This window comes from Megalops cyprinoides, chromosome 20 (assembly GCF_013368585.1).
Source record: "Megalops cyprinoides isolate fMegCyp1 chromosome 20, fMegCyp1.pri, whole genome shotgun sequence".
In the NCBI taxonomy this organism is placed as follows: Eukaryota; Metazoa; Chordata; class Actinopteri; order Elopiformes; family Megalopidae; genus Megalops; species Megalops cyprinoides.
In genome coordinates this window covers 3,679,857-3,696,918 of record NC_050602.1, presented here as the reverse complement: position 1 = coordinate 3,696,918, position 17,062 = coordinate 3,679,857, and the positions used below count along the sequence as shown (strand labels likewise).

The following is a 17,062-nucleotide window of genomic DNA, read 5'->3' as shown; positions in this document are numbered from 1 at the left end:
AGTTCTGATGTTTTATGATGTCATCATTTTGACACCACACAACAGTCAATGCACAGATGATAAAAATCAAGTCGAACAAAGACAGAAAAAAACTGTGCCACGCCAGTCACTTTATTAGTGATGCCAAGTCCCCCAGGAAGTCAAGTGCCGGACGTGGTGACGTTGTCCTCATCCACATTCTCACGTACCACGTCATGGTGATCCAGCATATAATTTCAGTCCAGTTTGTGTTTGTTTTGCACATGCCCGAGGGTGCGAGGGAAGGTGGCAGAGAAGTGATGCACGGCCGTGGTCTGTCAGGGTCTCATGGATCCGCAACAGGATCTAGGTTTAGTGACACTGCATGAAGGAAACATTTTTAAAATTATTTTTATACAACTCCGCCACTGTTGGGGCTAAAGATCATTGCCAGTAGAACAACTATGGTATTAAAAGCAATAAAATTATGAAGTTATAAAATATATATGTGAAGAATTATTGTTACAAGTATGTTTGTGCATATTCACCTGCTATTTTCAAAGTCGATCTCTAAATGAGACTCTCAATGCTATTCTTGTACACTTCAGGAGGAGTACCATCTTCTGTAAAGCTGGAATACAGAAAAACAGAGATTAAGGGAAATTACCCACCACAAATATTATATAGTACATCTGTAGTTGTGGAAAAGGGGTATATATTTAACTTTGGTTGAATCATTTAACAGTACTTCAGTTCTAGATGATCAGTGAACTCACCTTTTCACATCAAACTGTTTAGCTAGAGAAAGGAAGAAAGAGACAGTAAGGATATGCATCAGACTATGAGAAAATTATATAAAAATAATTCTGTAATTATATTGTTTTCAGCACAGACAGATGGAGCGAGATGCTTAAATTTGGCTGAATGGCCAATGTGTCATTTATCCAGCAAATGCCTAATTTTAAATAATGCAGACAGAAGAGAACTCCAGAATTCCAATATGTACCTTTCTGCTGTAATCGCTTCACAATCCACACAGCCAGAGAAAGGCCAGTCAGTCCGGCAGCCCCCCCTGTTGCCACAACCACTGAAGTGGGGTTCAAAGTAGGGTCAGGATGGGCTGCAGGGAGCAGGATTGAACAAGATTAAAACACTCCATGTACATTCTGTGGAGTTGGAACATCAAAAAATTCACTTTCCCTTGGTTGATTTTCGAACAGATGCTTCCAGAAAACTTAGTAATAAGTAACGTTTAAAAATCAAGCTACAATGAAATGTACATATTAAATAGTAAATTTATGATAACCTGTGATACCAAAGAGAATACGCCTAGGCAACCTTGGAAAAAAATTATTTAATTACTCATAAATGCCTGTTTGCCTTGTTTAAAGACTCCATGTTACCTTGACACAGAGGCCTTTCTCCAATCCAGTCTCCAGATTTGCCACAAGTCGTGACTTCAGACCCATGGAGAATGAAGCCTGGGTCACAGCTGAAGCTGCAGTTGGAGCGGTAGAGGAGATCTCCACTGGAGTCTGCACAGGTAACGCTGCCGTTCTGAGGGGGCTGGACTGAGGGGCAGTGCACAGCTGGGAGGCAGAGACAGCAGACAGGAGGATTTCAGCACATCTCTCAGCGCATCTTACCATATAGAGGCACACACCGCTCCTGCACATACTTGTTGCCTTGAGGAAGACTGTAATGGAAAACGTTTTTTTCTGGCTTTTTGTGCTATCCTTGATCATTTATTTTTCATAGTGTCTGTGTGAGGACATATGCATGTAACCTGAAGTTACCTTTACAGATCGGCGTCTCTGCACTCCACTGTGCAGAAGCCATGCAGATCACACTGGATGCTCCCTGCAGCTGGTGTCCATCTGCGCAGCTGAAGCTGCAGCTGGAGCCGTAGAGAAGGTCCTCACTGGACCTGGAGCAGCTCACGCTCCCTCCCTCAGGCACCTGCAGGGGGCGACACCGCACAGCTGCAGGACAGAGGACAGACAGGAAGGGTTAGACACAGTACAGTACACACCCTATGGGCCAGCAGTGTCCTGTCCACTGGCTGCCTGTTACACAGTGAGAGCACAGACTCAATGATCCACATCAGAGACACCTGCGGTTGTTTTATGAGAAAATGAAGCCTTACATTTACATTTTTGCGCTTAGCAGATGCTCTCATCCTGAGCAACGTACAAGATGAGTACATTTAATGTTACATTTACATCTTTTACATCAACAGACAACTTTATCCATAGCAATTCTTAAAGTCAAGAGCAAAGGGAATCCAACAAAATGACACCCAGGGACAGTATTTGGCTAGACACAGAAAATGTTTATTATTTGGCCACATAAGTGACATTTCCATGGTGTGTGCTTGGTAGTCCAAATATGCACTTCTTCAAAAATGCTCTCCAGTTTGATATTGGTTTTGCTAATGATCGCAATAATAAAAGGATTGTCAAGGGTTTAGTGATTTATTTTTTTATTATGATTACTATTGCCATATATTTCTGTTTTCCCAGGAGGATAATAGGCTAGAAATCCCACTACTAACAACACAAGTCGGTAGCTGGCAGATATTATGCTTCAATACGATATTCATGTTAAATTGTAAAAATATGATAACCTGTGATACCGTTTCAGAAGGAGAAGGCCTAGACAACCTTGGGCATAATATTTAATTGCTCATAAATGCCTGTTTGATGTGTTTAAAGACTCCATGTTACCTTGACACACAGGTCTTTCTCCAATCCAGTCTCCAGATTTGCCACATGTCATGACTTCAGACCCATGGAGAATGAAGCCTGGGTCACAGCTGAAGCTGCAGTTGGAGCCGTAGAGGAGATCTCCACTGGAGTCTGCACAGGTAATGCTGCCGTTCTGAGGGGGCTGGACTGAGGGGCAGGGCACAGCTGGGAGGCAGAGACAGCAGACAGGAGGATTTCAGCACATCTCCCAGCGCATCGTACCACATAGAGACACACACCGCTCCCATACAATAGTGTGCTGGTGAAGTCATAACACTATCCTGTGCTCCCGCAGGCAGGGATAAACATGGTGTGATCATACTTCTCATCTCATAGAATCTATTTTCTCATGTTTCATTGATTTTAAGTTGTGTAGGAAAACCATTTGGAAGAGACCTCTGGGGATCCATTCCTTGGAGAGATCAGGGCCCATATTTTTCAAGCACCACACGGTAGGCAATTGGAGTTGTTAATGAAGCTTCCTTCTCCTTGTCTCAGATTACACTAAGGCCATTTCCTACGAGTAGATCTCAGTTGATTTTTAGGACATGTGAAGTGCCTCAAATGAACTGCAGTGATGACACTTTTTACATATGTCCCCTACGCTGAGAAAATGCCAAATTCTAAGTAAATGCAGACCCTGAAAGCTGGAGTGTTATAATTGCGCTGAAATTTCTGAACATTATCAAACATTTCATAAATGTGAATAAATTCCACCAACTAACATGGATTGCTTCCATTCTTTGTCAACGTCAAAACAACAACAATAATTATTAAGTTGACCTGAAAAACCTAAATTTACTGTTTTCATTTGTTTTTCTTCTCATTCCATCCAATATTCTGTACGTAACTCCTCCTACAGCTCTTCAGATACACTTTCAAAGCTTGACCAGTACCTCCAGTTTGTATGGGATTGTGTTGCCTATGCTTTTTCATCAATACTTAGAATATTTTTGAGATATTTACAATGTTTACATTTACATTTTCTCATTGACTAACATGGACAACCGTTTGTCTTCAACAATCCTCCCTAGTGTCAGGTTGGTTTTGTTAAAATCACAATAATAGATTATTGTAGATTATGCTCCAATAAATTATGTGCATTAAATAGTAAATATATGATAACTTGTGATACCTTTTCAGAAAGAAAAAGCAACCTTGGAAAAAATATTTAATTGCTCATAAATGCCTGTTTGACTTGTTTAAAGACTCCATGTTACCTTGACACACAGGCCATCCTCCAATCCAGTCTCCAGATTTGCCACAAGACGTGACTTCAGATCCATGGAGAATGAAACCTGGGTCACAGCTGAAGCTGCAGTTGGAGCCGTAGAGGAGATCTCCACTGGAGTCTGCACAGGTAACGTTGCCGTTCTGAGGGGGCTGGACTGAGGGGCAGCGCACAGCTGGGAGGCAGAGACAGCAGACAGGAGGATTTCAGCACATCTCTTATTGGAATGGCAGGTATGCCACTGACTGGGGCATTCCACACCCTTACACAGCACTGAGAGTTAGACCCTTTCAGACAAGTTTTGAACTTTGTCTTGTATAAACTGTACAGACTGTGTACAAAACAATTAAAATTCACAAATAAACTCCATAAAGTCATCCATTATTGTTCATGTGTTAGACAACTTGTTCACATGCACTTGAACAGAAGTAAAAGACGTGAAATCATTTCATATAGGAAGGATTTTGTTCACAGAGCGTTTGATCACTTTTGTAGCAGTATTTCTCATTAGCAGAGTGCACTGTACTTCTTTTGTTTCATACCCTCACAGCTTGGTGGTGCTGCTGACCACTCCCTCGAGGCCGTGCACTCAATTGATCTGGAACCAACCAGCTGATACCCATCTTCACAACTGAACTTGCACTCTGAACCATAGGAGAAATTCCCAAATGGATGGGTGCAACTGAAGAGACCATGATTAGGACCGTCCATCTCTTCGCAACTGACAGCTGTTGAAAGTAAATATACAGACACTGTAAATACAAACGCATGAGTAAAAACAGGAGTTGTATTTACAGAGCATGTGACAAAGTACACTTGTCACAGAGTATCATCTACATAAAAGCATCAAAGCCTCTTTTACCGTATTCACACCGCTTCCCAAAGAAACCTTGAAGACACTTGCACGTGTGGTTATTGATTGTCTCCACGCACTCTCCATTTGGACTGCATGAGTCCGGCTGACATGATGCTGGAAAACACAGGCACCTTTGTGAGCTGCTGTACTAAAGCTAATGTTCAAATAATAAAGTTCTAAATTTGGTATTTGCCAGAATATGCCGTATATTTTGAAACACTAAACATGCAATTTTAGTCATGTATTTTAGAATACCCAGCATTGTTACTTGCAGTTCAATTGCATGTGAAATGGTATATCTGGCAATTTTTAGTAAAACCAGTATTTCTTACATTTTGTCATTTATACATTGTTCTTCGTTAGCAGGAATTACTGTTTCATAAGGGCCACCACTATTGTTCTGCCGCAAGGCTTTCTAAATCATTATGTAATATAGCTGTTGTGACAGTCATTCAGTGTTCTGTAGTGCACCGCTTATTGCTGTGGGTGATGCCACCATCGTCACCTCTGTCACCAGCCATGCATCCCTGCATGAGACTGCATGATCGCGCGAGATCAATTCAGTCTGAGCGTACCTGTGTAACACAGCGCCGTTTTATTTCTTCGGCAGGATTCGTCATTCCATTTTCCGGTGTCGTTCTCCCTCTTGATGTAAATCTCCACGCAGTCCTCGTTTCTCTTGCTGTTGTTGGGTTCGCCCGTAGCCCAGTTTGACGCTTCCTCAGTCAGCTGCTTTTGGGTTCCAACCCAGGTCCAGACGTTGGCCCTTTTGCGAATCCCGATCCAGTAATGCTTCGGTTGTGGTGGCAAAATTTCATTGAGATAAGCAATTTCCTCCTTGTTCTGAATGGCTACTAAGTCTGTGTACTTCGCTTGGCACCACTTTCTTGCATTAGACCAATTCATAGTCTTGTCAGAGTAGTAGTACGACCACCCATGCACTCCTGTCAGCGTGGCAAATACTAAATAAAGGAAAATAATGGAGGCATTAACAAAGGATTTTGCAAATATTGGTAGCTTGTATTTATTTACAGCCAAGAAATTTTTGATTATATATAGGAGTGTTGAACATAAATATTTAATATCTTACTCAAATACAAACTAGTGAGAGACATCAAGGAATTTGAAGTCATAATTGAAGGCATCTTCAGGTGTCCACAATAAAGCTCCTGCAAAACAGTAAAACAATTTTCATAACAGGGATGAACGATATCAAATCTTGCTATTACAATTAAAGTTTGGATGTCTTGACAAGTTTGCAGAATGCCAGCAGTGTTGAATCATTATTCGTTCATTTCCACTTACCTTTCTGAATAATAGGTAAAGCTGTGCATGTACTGGAAAATCAGATGGTACTCTGCTCTGTCCGTCCTCTGTGATTGCAAATATTTGTACATTTATATATATACACATATATGTTCCCCGAATCCACGTCACATTAAGAAACTAACATGACATCAAAGATGTCCGGGACGGAATTTCCCTTCCAAGGAAACCCCATTACTCCATTGTTCTTTTTTTTTCAAGATACTGTTATCAGCTGCATGAGCAAAGTTTAGGTGTGCGTGGGTCTGTCGGATACATTTTCCAAAGTAATGGAGGAGACGATAAGCCAGTATTCAGTAAACTGGTCCGCAGTCTTTCCCTTTTGCAGGAACAGTTCCCGGAGTGATTTGCAGAAAGGCATTTGGAATCCTGTGCAAGGATCCTGATGTGCGTATATCGACACACTAACCAGTTAAAAACATATTTTTTGTGACAAAAATAAAATAATCTCCTTGGGCTACCAAAAAATTTCACTTTTACATATGTCCCATTAAATGAATGTGTTTTTTCAGTAGCTGATTTTGGATTTGGGATGCATGTCATTTTATCTTAAGAGGGAGCCATTTCTTAAGGTAGACTAATAACAGTCCCATAACAATTTACATGATGAGGGCATTGCAGGCCTTCAGTACTGTAAATATTTTTTTATTCTTGATGTATGTCTATGTTCAGTGTAAATGTTAGGGTGGATGGCATGCAAATGTATATAGAAGTAGGTAGGTAAGGTTTCAGTGGCTGCTTTGTTTAAACAACTAATACCCAAGTGCAGGTGTTGAAGCATTTCAAAATAAATGCTTAGGAGACTGGCAGTTAGATTTACAATGAGTTTGCTAATGAAAAGTTTTGCTGAGTGGCATCTCAAAAGCAAAACTAGATGAGGTTATCTTTATTTTTAAGCAACAAGCACATTTTAATGTTTGAAATCAGTTTTGAAGTCATTTATTAATTTGAATTTATTAAATTAAGACATACATTTTGGTCATTTATATGCAAAGCATAAATACAGTTTTCAGGAGAGATAACACCATTTTTTGACTGACTGATTGATGTATTGATCGGATTGATTCAGAAATACAAACTCATCTATCTTTGGGAACCTGTGGGGATATGTTGCCAATCATTGGAAAGTCCTGGATTCAGAATTTCCACAAACACAGGCTAAATAAAGGTTAAATCAAAATAAGCATTTGGACAGACATATTCATGAAGGGTAAAACCAGAGAACACTTCCAGGAAACACATAATCTTTCTGGTCAGCAGGTATGTTGGTGTGTGGAAGCTTGGAGATGAATACCTGGAAGTTCATTTGTGGATGAAAATGCTTTGCTTTACCTTTATGACCTCTGCTGGATGGGAAGCATGTATTTTTGTCTCGCTGTAAATTGTGTGTGTGTGTGTGTGTGTGTGTGTGTGTGTGTGTGTGTGTGTGTGTGTGCGTGTGCAAATCACTGTTTTAAAATTTAAATATAAAACAACTCCTTGAGCTTTATTCGGTCATTTATTTATTTATTTAATCTTATTTTCATATTCAATGAATGACCAAATCATTAACAATGTCTAAAATACAAATAAACTTTTGTTGCATGTCAGCTATTTAAAGATCAAATAAAGAGGATCATAGTTATAGTATTTCAAGATCTAAAGACAGGTCAGAATTGATTGAATGTTTTGTGAATTACCAAGAGTAAATAGGATAACCTCAGCAAGAGGTTGCAAAATTGCATTTTTGATTATAAATTGCTGTATCTCCAATCAGCATTTTCCATGACAGACAAAACCATCTGACTGAAGATCTCCTTTGTCTCTCCTCTAGTAAGTGAGCAAATTATTATAGAAAATCTGCTGCAGTGTCAATTCAGTTGTAAGTTTTATGTTTTTGTTTGTTCAGCCTCATGGTTAAAATACTTTTCAGTTAAAAAGCTCATTCCCAATTTTATGAAGAGGTCAAGAGCTAGAATAGTTTTTTTATTAACTTATGTATGTACAAAAAAAAATCACCCACTTATCAAATCTATGATCAAATTTAAGAATCAAACTTTAAATCACCGTAATATTTTCATTCTTGTCTAATGCAAAGCATTCTACATTTCAATCAGGTTGCCCATTACACTTCATGTAGCAAATGTGGGTGCTGAATGTGTCACTTTGTCTTCAGGTGCAGCATTATGAGGTTGCAGTCTGTCAGTGACCTTCAAAAATCAGGCACTATGTAAAAGAAAGTATCACTATCTGAATGATATTATCCAAAACCACCACAGGACTGATCTGGAGTAAAATACCCAGATTTCACCATGGGATGACCCTGGAAAACTAAATGATTGTAAAGAATGGGCAGAGGGCTACTGAAGTCTCCTGATTTCTGGCTTGTCCATAACACACACATTTTGCTATGAATGGAGATTTAAATCCCAGATCTCAGGCATGTCAGTTAGAAATAGTGAAATTTCTGCGTGACCAGTCATTCCTTTCTCAGTGACTCATGAAAATGTTCTGCCTAGTGCTATCTATAACATGTCTCATTCATCACAGTTTCCTCTTTCATATTTTACTGGCACACTTTCAAATGACAAAAACAGCCCACTGTGCCAATTGCTGAAGGGGCTTTCCTACATTTTAAAAAAAGAGAATAGCAATAACAAGCAAATAAGGATGCAACTGTAATTACCATTTGAAATGAGCTGACCATTTGGAAAAAGGGCTTCTCCCACATCTTATCTTCTACTTACCCATTTCCCTAAATCCTACTTTTGTAAAAGTGAACACATTTGAGGATACTTTTACAAAGTTTGTAAATGAGTCCAGGGAGGCAACATATGGGGCTAAAACATGATTTTTAAATTTCTGACTGTCCTGAAAGAAAGAAAGAAAGAAAGAGTAAGGATATGAGAATATGAATCATAATTTACTCATATGTAACCGTGAAAAGGATACCTTCCAATTTCATTAACAGTGAATAGAGTTGTATCAAAGAGAATAGTATCATAAAGATGGTACTGATGATGACAATCAAAAATGATTTTCTTGTAATCACTGGCTATGCTGTGTCTTTATAAAAATGGGTAAAAATGGCCACTGCAGTATCTCTGTTGCCATGAGTCATCTTTGTTAGCAGTGGCAAAGCCATGTCTCCCCCACCCCATGTCAGAAGCATGGTAGCATTCAACTGCAGATACTCCATACTAAGACCAGGTATTTGTTCACAGCATTACTTTCAGCAGTACTTCCATGTCTATGACGTTCCAGTGCTATCTGCATTTAGATCACACCTATTCAAAAAAATTCATAGCAAGCCAGCAAATCAGAACTCTTAGATTTCCAACTTCAATAGAGACAGAACATACACTGTGATGCACATGGAGTTGACTTGCACATGAGGCGTGCATGCCAACTGCAACCATTTTTCATATTACAAGGCACTCATGTAAATCTCAGGATGCATATGGAGTTGTCATGATTTAGAATGCCTGTGGTCCAGCATCCAGCTACACCAAACAAAATATTCCCTGCATTCTTCATTTTATCTGCTTTACAACATCTTCAAAAACCAAGGACACATTGAGCCTTTTCACTTCCCAAATCCTATGAATAGAGTTTTCACCTCCCTATTGCATGGTTTACTGGTGTGCTGTGTGAATCCCGGTCCACCCTGTGAGCTGCAGAGAAGAAATGGAGGAAAAGCAGACAAGAAAGTGACCTCTTAGCCAGTAGATCTCTCCTAGTGGACTTCACTGCTGCTACAGCCTCAGCCAAGTTCAAATATTTCCAAGAAAAGTTTCAGAATGCAGCCAATGACCAAGGTAAGCTTTTCCAAACCTTCTCCTTTCTCATCTCCCTGCAGAAGATTTTGACAATTTCTTTGAGGAGAAAGTAGACAAGATCCGTTCATCTTTCAACCATATTCCAAAGTCTCTCCTAAAATAACCCCCAAGCTCTAACCTATTTTCTTAATTCACACCTCTCCCCGAATCTGACATCCTCAATCTGATTTCAGCTCATAAACCAACCAATCCAATACCAACAGCTCTCCTCCATGAAACTGCACCTACCATCCTCCCATGCCTCTCTCATGTAATTAACTCTTCACTAACCTCTGCAATTGTCCCAGAGTTTCTTAAGCAGGGAAGGGTCCACCCACTAATTAAAAAACCCACTCTGAACTCCTCTCTAGTCAACAACTATAGGCTAATCTCCCTACTCCCATACCACTCTAAAGCTATAAAACGTGCTGTGTTTAACCAAATCTCCCACTTTCTTTTTTACTTGGCCCTAACCAATCTGGTTTCAAAGCTAATCACTCCACTGAAACTGCCCTAATTGCTGTAACTAATGCACTATCAGCTGCCTTTGACACAGTCAACCACCAGATCCTCCTGTCTGAGCTGTCGGCCCTGGGAATCACTGGAACGGCCCTGGAATGGTTCTCCTCCTACCTCAGACGTCACTCCTGCCAGGTCTCCTGGCAGGACTCCACATCCTTGCCCTGGTTTCTGAAGACAGGCGTTCCACAGGGATCAGTGCTGGGACCACTCCTGTTCCCTCCACTTGGAGAGGTCATAACAGCACACGGCCTGTTGTACCATTCATATGCAGATGATACCCAACTGTTCATCTGCTTCCCTCCCAAGATGGACATGACTCCTCAAGTATCAGTCACACTGACATCTCGGGCTGGATGAACAAGCAACAGCTCGAACTGAACATTGTCAAGACTGAGATAGTCTGTGTCCCAGCAAATATGTCTCCTCTGAGGAACCTCTCAATTTGCATTGACAATGCAAAGGAAATGGCAACCACAGCTGCCAAAAACGTAGGGGTAATTTGGACAGCAATCTGCCTTTCAAAGAGCATATTGCAGCCTACAGATTCCTGTTGTTCAACATGAGGAAGATCAGACTCTCCGAATGAACAGCTCAAGTTGTGATCCAGACTCTCATCCTGTCACATCTGGACTACTGCAACTCGCTGCTTGCAGGCCTCCCAGCATATGCCATCTGACCGCTGCAGCTTATCCAGTACACAGCAGCCTGTTTGACATTCAACCTCCCCAAGGAGGCCCATGTGACACCTCTCTTTGAGTCCCTCCACTGGCTACCTACTGCAGTGAGGATCAAGTGCAAGACCTTGATACTAACCTTTAAGGGACTTAATGGATCAGCCCCCCAATGCATAGAGGACATGATCAAGCTACAAGCCAGTTAGGGTGCTGCGCTCTGCTACCTCGGGTCGCCTCTGTTTTTCCGAAATATAAGGGCAGCATCTCTTGGACTGCCTCTTCTCAGTACTGGCTCACACTGGTGGAATGAGCTTCCTGCCGAGATTCATACAACAGACTCCCTGGGCGCCTTCAAGAGAAAGCTGAAAACTCATGTTTTCAAGCTGTGTCTCTAGTCTACCTTCCTCTCTATCTATCTATCTATCTATCTATCTATCTATCCCTATGTTCTATAAAAAACACTCTTACATTAGATTAGCACCTAACTCAGTATCTTACTGACCTCTTGTAAGACTTCTCAATAACTGTTCTTAGCATAGTGATTCACTTATTTGGAAGTCGCTCTGGGTAAGAGTGTCTGCTAAATGATGTAATGTAACGTAACGTAATGTATTTTTTTCTGTGTTTCAGAACAGAGTTACTGTTTTGGGGACTCTGCTCCCTATGATATGGTACTTAAATCTTAAGGTGATTCAATCCTCTATCTTCTGCACAGTTATCATTTAATATCTGTTAAGAAGACAGTTGTGACAATGCATATGGATTATTTCAGTTTTAAACTGACAATAGTGCTAGAATAGTGCTAGTAGGCTTGACGATTACCTTTACTCCAATGCAGAGGAAGTTGGTCCTAAGGTTAATGGAGATGACTTTCCTTCCAATGCTGCCCTTCCTGTCCAAGAATGGCGCATGCTTCAAGGTTTCCAGTAACAAAGGAATAACAGTCAGGAGGTGGTGGATATTACTGCCTAGAGATGTTATCTAAGCCTTGTCTCTTCAACAGGGTGTGGCACATTTTTAATATGCCAAATCACATATTTCATGGTAATAACAGAGAAAAGGCAGGTAAATATTAAACAAGTGTTTATTATTTCTCAATCTGGCCTGAGCATTAATCAAGACTGAATTAAACATGGCTATGGGCCTATTAAGGGTGCTAATTTGGCCAATAATATCACACCATTACTTGTCTGAGTCACTGGAACTGCTTTGTTTTATAGTGTATACGAATATGAATGATCTAATATAATATCTAATGAGGTTTTGTGTTTGCACATTTATGTAGCTGTACCCCCCCCCCCCCACAAAAAACAATATTATTAAAAATAACCTTACAATGTTGATTGTTCATTTTCTGCTGAAGTGACCATAAAGTTATTAATATATTTTATTGATTTATTATGTTATTAATTAAGTTCAGTAAATCAGTAACTGCTTCACTTCAGATAAGAACACTTTTCATTAGACTGACTTTCTGTTCTTTTTTCAAGTAACAACATGATCATAGAATTTGTCGCATCGCTTCACATTATTGTATTTCTTATAATGGGTATTAAACATTAAATGACAACATAGTAAGTGTTATTCTTGTGTATGTATGTATACATTATTATTATTATTGTTGTTGTTGTTGTTGTTGTTGTAGTTGTTGTTATTTTTATTATTATAAATGTATTACCCACATTTTCACAGATGTTCAGAGTACAATATTTTCCTTCTGTGTTTAACACTGAAACATGAATAAGTATTAAGTCGTTCAGGGTGCTTAAAGTTCAGTTCAAGTGCATAAAGACACAATGGCATCGCCCCAAATGGGACTTCAACCTGCTGTCTGTTTAAAAGCCTGGCTCCTTGACCACTTTCACTGCATTCTGTAAACATATGCGACATATTCCTTCATTCCATGAAAAAGTGACTCATATGCCATAAATCACACAGAGAAACAACACCCCCCCCCCAGGTGATCACGTGTTTTATTAATACTGTTAAGAACCTCATTAGTAATTAGTGCTTGTTTTATTTTAAAAGAAATATTCCTGGGAAATAAATAAATTGTCCACTAAAATATGATGGCTTTTCCTTCATCTCTAATAGTTCTGTATGGTGCTGTGTGTAATAGTTTGCCACTTTCTTCTTAGTTGTCCATGGTGTGGCTAATTCTTGTTTTGGGAAAGTGTCTGGATTGATAAGACTGAGACTACTGTTTAGCTTGGTTGTGATCCCAGTCATTGTTCTCTGTGGGAATGGCTTCACAACCTCATGGCTATGTCCCAGAGGCTTCCAGTTAACAGACAGAGGGGAATGCCCAGCACTTCAGCATATATCATGTCAGACACGCAAGGGGATAGAAATACAATTAAGCCTCAAGGAGAGGATTTTCATTGAGTCTTTAGATCAACACATTGATACATCATGAATTAATAGGAATTAATAGCACCCAACGTGCACAACATACAAAACCAACAGAACTGTCTCAAAACAAGCTAGCTATAATATGCATACAGTGAGATGCAGGCAAGACAACAACAAGACAATCCTGCACCACCTTCTATGCCGAGCAAAACAACACTGCATGCAATAAAACTGCAGAACAAGGAAAAGCCTTTGTATCAAAGGAATATATCCCAGATGAGCCCCCATTCTTGATCCTCCCATTTTAATTACCCCCCCCCCCCCCCCCAGTGGGGGTGAATCTATTACATTTGCTGTTTTACCATCTCATGCATCTTGGTTAAAAGGCGAGCTAACACCAGCAGCTTTCTGTGATTCCAAATAGAACCTTTTTAAATGAAATTAAATTTCATGTAATTAATCTAATTTAATTTGGGAGCGCATGTGCATGTGTACTCCTCAAAACCACGTTTTTGACCCCTATCGCTCTGCTCATCACAGAAAGGGGAAAAGGGCTGTTGATGCAAAACCACCAACATCATTGGTGACGTAGCATGACTGAGTTTCATTGAATTATATTAACAATCCATCAGTGCAACATGTCGTGCTATGTTATAGACCCACACGCACCGCACACTGCACTCAGCATAGACAAGTGCTTTCCATGATGTGCCATGCCTTTTCATGAACTGAAAGTTGGGTGTAGTCCTCGTCTGATACATATGTGCATGTGTGTGTCATTGTTTTGTCATTGTGAAACAGAAGCTCAGTACATTCAATGAAGTGCCAGGCTGTTCATTCCAGGCTCCTCACTAATTTAAGGAGGCTGATTCAGGGGTCCGTGTGGTCATGAAGTAACCCTGAGACGAGACGTGTGGAAACCTCTCATACACGTGCACGCCAACGGCAACCATTTTTCATACTAAAAGGCATTCATGTAAATCTCAGGATATCGAGAGGGGTGACGAGCAGACCCTGGCTGACAGACACACCCCTTCCCTGATGGAAAAAAAACAAGTTGTTCTGGCGATGTGGGCACCAGATCATTGTCATCAAATGGCACTGATTTCACATGCAGGCCGTTGAACTCAATATAGAGATGGATTTACAATTTAGGCCTCATACCTACTGTATTAACAAAAGTGAATGTATGAAAACCTATTGTAGCTATATCATTTTGAAAACATGGTTTTGTTCATTCCTTTTTAATCATTTGTTTGTAAAATACAACACTTATTGCAATGTTTTAAATAAAAAAAAACTGTGTATGGTCAATAGATAAATAAGATCATTGACTTTTATTTACCTTCACCAGATGCAGGCATAGAGCACTTGGCATGTTCATTCTTTTCTTTCAACAGCTATTTAGTTCACTTTTATGAAGGACTTCTATCCCTGTTTGCATCTGTTTAGTTCAACTTAATTCATTTCCTGACTTCATCCAGCCCATCAGAAGTAGCCTTTGAAATAACAACAGTAACCCCATTTAAAGAGATGGAACCGGCAGTTCCCACAGTTACCTCCTTTTGAGTTAATTTAACAAGCATCTGTGAAACCAACAACCACAGCAATTGCTCTGTGAAACAAGAGAATGAACTCATCAGACATGGTAACAGTCATTAACATGCAGAGCAGGGTACCTCAACTACTTTTTTGAAGGGGTTAGATTTATTTTTTTGTTTTTAAATGTACAGGGGGCCCAGACATTTTTCACTTCTCATTGAAGTGAAACATTCTAGCTATTACTTATTGTGTTCATGAGAAAGCACCATGACCTTATGTTGATTATTATTTTTTTTAAATAATTATGAAAAATAAAGAACAGGTTTTTATTAAAAAAATAAAATGACACTGAAAAATACAATTCAGGACCAAAATCATTAACAGGGGAAACTGGAAAAAACAAACGAACAGAAATAACAGCACATATTGATGAGAAACAAATGGGTCCGTACGTTTTCTCATCTTTCTTATTTACTTATCATAATTACTTAGTTCTATCTTTTTCTATTTAAGTACAAACAGAGGTGGAAAACTCCAGCTTCAGAAAGTAAAAGTCCTGCCACATATTTGTTCCACCCATGTACTACACCACCTGAATTTAATTAGCACAACTCTTCGGCCAGGTAGAGGAGCTAATTAGTGAAATCACCTTGTTTAGTGAATGGCTAGAACAAATACATGGTAGGACCTTTACCCTCTGAAGCCGGGGTTTTCCACCTCTGAGTACAAAGCACAAAAAGAAGTAACAGTTTGACTTTCCTATAGTGACATTTCATCATTTCAGTGTTTGTTTTTTTCACTGAAACCCATTGAAGTAGCATTTTTGTTGAATGACACACCAGTCTTTTCATTTGTTTTCTGAGAGTGACATTTACAAAGAAAATATTATTTTTCATTGAAATAATTAACACAGCTGAGGTTTGGGTCCTGAACCAAACCCTGTTCTAATGTGAGCATGCATGCATAGGCCTTGCGTGTTTTATTGAATGTAATAAACCTCTCAGTGCTTTTTGAAGCACACGTTCTCGGGTGTGTGCAGACTGTTAAAGGCGCTTCTGGGGACGCGTGTGTGAAAGGAGTCGTCTTACAGGAAGACATGACCTCAGAGTAGCAGCACCATGCCAAATCGGGGAAACTCGTTTCCTCCCTTGAGATAGCACCTTCCACATGTTTTTATCAATAAAAGTGGATTTAACAACACTGCCCTTTTCTAAAAGCCTCTGCGTCATCCTGTGGGCAGATTATGAAAGCATTTGCTGTGTCGCTTTGTCTATCAGTGATGAATGGAAGCAACAATGGTTTCTAAAACTGTAGTTTACACACGGCTGTTGCTGATACTGTTTTTGGATGTCAACATACATGCCAATGGTAATCCTGGTTATGACACCTACAGTATGTGCAATGTGAGAGTATCGAAATCAGAAACATAATATTATAAATGTAAAGCATATATGTGTCTAAACGCAACACCTAAAAAATTGTATATTATATATTGAGGTGGTGGTAGGTGCATGAAATGTCAGTCAGAATAGGCTTGAATGCATCATGGTGCACTGAACTGTTTATAAAGACTACAAAAAGTAACAGAGAAAAGCAAAAAAACAACCCATTTCCTTTCTTTGGGGCTTTCACGTCCCAATAAAAAAATTATTAACTGAAATGACCAGTGGAAGGGAGGTCACCTACCCCTGGTAGGCAATGGGGTCCCCAGCTTCCTGGTCAAGGTCAACATTGGGGACAGGGTCGGGTTGGGGTTGAGGGTGGGATCAGCCATCGCCATTTTTGTAGGGAGCAGACTCTTTCCAGGTGTGCTGAGAGTCTGTTTGGCACATGTGGTTTGTTCCTTTGGATCACTTCAATGTATGTTGGAGCCTGAATGGGTCTGAGCTGGGAGGCAGCCCATGGATGATGGGCTATATGTACTGTATATATGTCCTGTAAATTATTGCAGGGGTCAATGTGACCCCAGGTACACTGGTGCAAGAAGCCTCGGATTTAATTCTGTTGCACTTGTATTTAATCATAAAAGCACAAGACCGAATTTTATCTGCGGTTCG

The 17,062-nt window shown here is 39.9% G+C and overlaps 1 protein-coding gene across 1 annotated transcript; it reads right to left on the bottom strand.

The window, feature by feature from the left end:
• Positions 1-528: 528 nt before the first annotated feature.
• Positions 529-16,785, bottom strand: LOC118796035 (L-selectin-like). The gene is made up of 10 exons (XM_036554867.1): positions 16,692-16,785; positions 5,368-5,754; positions 4,799-4,906; positions 4,479-4,664; positions 3,926-4,111; positions 2,685-2,870; positions 1,755-1,940; positions 1,362-1,547; positions 735-756; positions 529-589 (listed from the first exon to the last, which is right to left on the bottom strand). Exons 1-10 carry the CDS (start codon positions 16,783-16,785, stop codon positions 529-531), a joined length of 1,602 nt encoding a protein of 533 aa, XP_036410760.1.
• Between the last annotated feature and the right edge of the window lie 277 nt (positions 16,786-17,062).

Coding starts and splice junctions, on each gene's coding strand:
- LOC118796035 (XM_036554867.1), bottom strand. CDS start 16,785: ATGGCGATGGCTGATCCCACCCTCAACCCCAACCCGACCCTGTCCCCA. Junction 4,907..5,367: donor AACGGCGCTGTGTTACACAG/GTACGCTCAGAC, acceptor TGTGTTTTCCAG/CATCATGTCAGCCGGACTCA. Junction 1,548..1,754: donor AGAGACGCCGATCTGTAAAG/GTAACTTCAGGT, acceptor TCTGCCTCCCAG/CTGTGCACTGCCCCTCAGTC.